Genomic DNA, 5012 nt, shown 5'->3' with positions numbered 1-5012 from the left:
AAAACAGGCCTCTCTGTTGGTGCAAGGAGTTAAATCTCAGCACTATGATGCTACCAGGCCACTGCAGCATGAGAGATCCATCCTCTGCCAGGCAGCTGACCTAAAGGGTGTAGTAGACCTCTTCTGTCTCACCCACTGCTCCCCTTGGCAGTGTATTTCAGTAGATCTGCATGTTCTGCTCCCCACTCTGTCTCTGGTGAATCCTCTAACTACCTCTGAACTGTACCCCAGTTCTTGATGCATAAATAAATAAATATTTTAAAACACAAAACAAAAACCAGTCCTTTATACTATAGAGTGTAGTACTGACAATCACTATTCAGGACCATGGACAGCACCTCAGCTTCCTCCCAGTTTCAGGAATGATGTGGTGAACATCCACCTCTCAAATCTAATAGATACTTTTCGGATATTGTCTTAATTAACCTTTCTCTAAAGCATTGGTTTTTGTCAATAAAGGGTCACAGTACTAAAGCGAGAGGATAATTCCTGGGAGCTAAAAAGTATATTATTAATCTAAAACACTGTATTGATATTGCTCCTTTGTTTTTCTATGGGCTTCTAGAGTTTAGGAGAGAGATTTTATTCACTTTTGTGTCAATGTGGATCATAAGGCCTGAACCAGTTTGTTGAACAAAAAATACCTGCCACTTGTCATCTCGGGTGACCTTGTGCAAGTTATCACTCAACTTCTCTTTCCTCCCAGCTGTTAAATTGTAATGAAATTAATATCTATCTGAGAGTGTCTAAGAGATTAGCCCAGTTAATGCACTTAAAATGAACAGAATAGTGCCTGAAACAAATAAAAAGCATTATTGTCACCATCATTATTAAATGTTGTTGAAGAAACTAACAATCATCTATTAACGCCAGGCACCAGGAGGTGGAGAATTTCATTGTATCATCCAGGCAGGGCCACAGTTTTATATATTGTGCGTTTGAATCTACACTGCTTATCTCAGGGCACCATAAACTTTGGAATTCTCGCGCTTTGCTTTTCCTGGGTCATGTCATATAGCTCCACACCTTCAGTTGTGTACCCTTTGCTTTTCCAGTTTTATTGCTGCCCTCTTCTTGCACTCTCCATGCCCACCCACAACCCCTTCATTTTGGCCCTAAAGCAGAGGTAAGGACATTGATAGAGGGTCCACATGTACAAATGGATCTGGCACCTCCTGCCCCCTTAATGGGTCAGCTCAGTTATATCTGGTCACACTCAACACCAAGTTCCCATACCCTTTCTCTGGACCCTTCACTGGCCTATGGGCTGCTAGACAATCCCAGGTTCTTCTGTCTAGATTGTCCCTCTCAGCGTCATCTCCAGTCGCTGCACTGCAAGTTGCAGAGAAACCCTTTTCCCTTTCTCAGGCTCAGTTACCCATCAGATGGATGGAGCCGACAGCAAATCTTTCGGAGTTTCTGCGCGGATAAAAGAGAAACGCGACCGGGAAGGCGCTCCGGAACGGCTGGTGGGGTGGGGGCGACTGGTAGGATGGGGACGGTTGGTGGGGTGGGGCCGCCGGCTGTGCTCGAGTGGCTCCGCCTCAGAGTGGGTCGGCGGGAACGCACGGGGCGGGGCCGCGCTCGGGCTCCCGGGAATTGTAGTCCACGCAGATCGCTGTCTCCCCCTGGCCCAGCTCAGAGGCCCGCGGCACTTGCCCGGGAAAGTGGCGGGGGCCTGCGGGGCGCGAGGCTCTGGGCCCCAGGCCGGCCGCGAGCGGGAATGGGGCCCAGCGCGAGTGCCCTGGCTGATCCTGCCTCTGCTATTCGGGCAGCTGCTGGCGCTGATCGGCGGTGGGGATGCAGTCTACCTCGAGGTCCGCGAGCTGGAGGAGAAGTGCTTCATCCAGGAGATCCCTGATGGCACGGTGGTCATAGGTGCGTGCACGGCTAACCCACGCGTTGTCCTCCTTACACCTGGAGTGCAGATAGGGTGGAGTCTGGGATGCTGAGGGATAGGCTCAAATCTGTACCTCCAGTCCCTGCAGAGGAGAAGGAGAGAATAAAAGTGAGGGGAACTAGAGATAATGTGGGGGGTGGGATGAGGGGGTTAGGGTGGAAAATTGGTGGGTAGCACTCTGATCAGATCATCTTCTTCCCTGCCTGGGCTGGGGTGCGAAGGACTCATGTGATGTCAAAAAGGCAGGCCTGTGATTTGCCTGGTCATTTAGACCTCTGGGCCTACCTGTTCCTCTCCTAACCCCCATAACTCTGGGAAGTCCTGTGCGGGGGTGGCCTCTAGTCATGAGTGTGAATGGGGATCATCTGGGCTGCCTTTTCATTAGGAAAGTACAAGACAGAGCTCTATGATCCAGCTATGGAAAAGTATCAGCCCTCCCCACAATGGATCAATTTGTTCGTGTTTGTGAAGGACCCGGAGAACAAGGTGAGGCTGGCCTTGATTCCCTGCATCCTCTCAAGGCTTTTGCTTCAATACTTCGCAAATCCTCTCAAGGCCTCTATTTCTCAGCCCAGGGCCTGGCTCCTCACAGGTAGACAAACCCAAGGAGCAACATCCTCTTCACAACCTGTAGATAATTGCATATTGGCAATGCTGTCATCTGAGCCTTTCCAGCCCAAACTGATGCCACTTCACCCCACACCATCCCCTCTGACCTGACTTGTGGGGGTTCTGGACCTGGGATACCCCCATTATTCTTCTCCTGGAAGCAGGTTCCTGGCTAGCTTCTCTGTGATCACTTGTGGCTGCTTCCTCTAGAACCTTCTGGCCCGTCAGTATGGCCCTCAGGGCAGCTTCACCTTCACTTCCCAGTCTCCTGGAGAGCACCAGATCTGTCTTCACCTGGAGTCCATCCGGTTCGCCCTTTTCTATGATGGCAAGCTGGTGAGTGTGGCAGGTGGGACATCTACCCTCCCTCCCTCAGGTGGGAGGACCCAGTGGGTGGTACCCATGGAGGAGGGCTATGGCTTCACATGAAGCCAGTGGGCAGAAAACAGCTCCCAAGAATGAGGACCCCCCCACCCCCAGAAGGGAGTTACTCTAACTTGAAATCTTCCTTTGGCTCTGGCTATCCCTAGGTTAAGACCAAACTTAATAAATGTGAAATTCAGAGCTGTTTACCCTCTTATGTGCCCCCAGGGCTTTCCATGGCCACCTCCCAGCAACACAGAACTTTTAGTAAACTGCCCACGTCAAACATTCAGACATACCTCTATTTCTGTGCACATATTGTCCCATCCTTCTGTCTTTTGAACATGGAACTGCACACAGGCAGGGTTCTGATCTGGTGTTCTGGTACCCAAAGCAGGACCACCAGTCCCTGTATCAGTGAGTGTGAGGAGCTGATTTGCCAGTGTCAAGCAGGCATGAGGGTATGGAAGTTGTGTTTCTGGCTGATGCATGGAGCTGAGCTCCCCTGACCTTGGCTCACGTGTCCCCTAGACCATTCACTTGGACATGCAGCTGGGTGAGCACACCAACGATTATGCAGAATTTGCAGCCAACGACAAACTGACCCAGCTGCGTCTGCGCGTACAGCAGCTGGTGGAACAAGTGGGGCAGATCCAGAAAGAGCAGGAGTACCAGAGGGTGAGGATGCACAGTCGGGATGGGATATGTGACCACCTGGGAAGCAGTTCTTCCAGCTCCTTCCCTGGGAGTTCATTCAGTTGTAGCCAGGCATCTTCTCCATTCTTCCCCCTACCCCTACAGTGGCGAGAGGAGCGTTTCCGGCAGACCAGCGAGAGCACCAACCAGCGGGTTCTGTGGTGGTCCATTGTGCAGACCCTCATCCTCGTGGCCATTGGTGTCTGGCAGATGCAACATCTCAAGGGCTTCTTTAAAGCTAAGAAACTGGTGTAGATCGGATCCCAGAGGCCTAGCCCCCATTCACTCCCTTTTTGCTAACTGATGGGGAATGGCAGTCTGGTTATCTCCTGGAATCACGACCCCACCCAGCCCAAAGGGTTTCCTTGCTTTTGGCAGAGGGACAGAGAACCTCTTAGAACTGCTTTCTCTGTCGACTCTGGGAAGAGGATGGGTTCCCAGCTAAAGACAGTGGGTGGGAGGAGTTCTGTGAAGCTGAGCAGAAGAGCGAAAGGGTATCCCCAATCACCTTATTAAACAGGATGATTGAACTATCCCAAGATGGAGAAATAAGAGTGAATATAAATTATAACCTCAGACTTCCTGGCTTAAGCATTTATTGCCTCCTACTCTGCAGTTTGTTCCGGTGATATTTGTGTGTTATCAGATGTTAACCTGGGAGGTCCCACTTACATGGGTGGGGGACTGATTCCAAAATGGATTGCATGAAGAGACCTGTGTTCCAGAAGATAGTATCGTGAGGCTCTTCTGAGACAAGCTTAATTTGATCCCACCGTTGGGGTAACCTGAATGCTGGTGACCCTGTGTGCCTCTATGGGATCGAAAGATTCCTGCTGCCCCGCTCACCTCAACTGCTGGATTCATCCAGATTAGAATGGCACCTCTAGTTTCCTGCTATTTTTCAGTCAACCTGAGTCTCTTTTTACAATTCATGGATTAATTTTTCCAGGATTCCAAGCCAATGTCTTCTTTATATTCAACATCTCCCCTAACTCAACTTTCCTGTGCACACAGTTACAGCTGACAAGGCATCTACATACACCCCATAGCTCTTACCTGATCTAGTCCACATTTTACCAATCTCTGCACTGTGTGCTCTGTTGAAATAGTAATTTCTCATGTGACATATTCTGTTATAAAGAAGTCCACTGGTTGGCATCCTCAACAAAAGCAAGTCTAAATCCTCATAGCCAAAGATGCCAGTAAAGGAGACTCCCGCTAGGGAGAGGCAGCTGTGACAGCCTCAGCTCTTGGTCCTTGAGACAGGCCACCCTCCCTTGGGATAATCTTGAGGGATGATCATCCACCATGCAAGCGTTGGGGGCACTGATCACTTGTAGACCTGGTCATGATAGGTTTCTGACAGTATGAGCGAGACTTAAATAAAGTCAGGGTGGGAGACAACACTGGAGGGTAACTTCTCACCAGAGGGTAAGAGGTGAGA

The 5012-nt window shown here is 50.1% G+C and overlaps 1 protein-coding gene across 1 annotated transcript; it reads left to right on the top strand.

The window, feature by feature from the left end:
- The first annotated feature begins 1385 nt into the window (after positions 1–1385).
- On the top strand, positions 1386–4146 carry LOC101633395 (transmembrane emp24 domain-containing protein 9-like). The gene is made up of 5 exons (XM_012722144.1): positions 1386–1878; positions 2286–2386; positions 2720–2845; positions 3404–3550; positions 3674–4146. Exons 1-5 carry the CDS (start codon positions 1386–1388, stop codon positions 3821–3823), a joined length of 1017 nt encoding a protein of 338 aa, XP_012577598.1. The 3' UTR covers positions 3824–4146.
- Positions 4147–5012: the final 866 nt, after the last annotated feature.

Source organism: Condylura cristata, unplaced genomic scaffold, assembly GCF_000260355.1.
Source record: "Condylura cristata isolate star-nosed mole 26May11 unplaced genomic scaffold, ConCri1.0 scaffold00008, whole genome shotgun sequence".
NCBI lineage: Eukaryota > Metazoa > Chordata > Mammalia > Eulipotyphla > Talpidae > Condylura > Condylura cristata.
Note: the sequence above shows the minus strand (reverse complement) of the source record. Positions and strands in the feature narration are given on the sequence as shown.

What these genes read in the sequence shown, in the direction of transcription:
- LOC101633395 (XM_012722144.1), top strand. Translation starts at nt 1,386, where the DNA reads ATGGATGGAGCCGACAGCAAATCTTTCGGAGTTTCTGCGCGGATAAAA. An exon ending in TGATGGCACGGTGGTCATAG is followed by an intron (nt 1,879 to 2,285) that starts GTGCGTGCACGG and finishes CCTTTTCATTAG; the next exon opens with GAAAGTACAAGACAGAGCTC. An exon ending in TGAAGGACCCGGAGAACAAG is followed by an intron (nt 2,387 to 2,719) that starts GTGAGGCTGGCC and finishes TGCTTCCTCTAG; the next exon opens with AACCTTCTGGCCCGTCAGTA.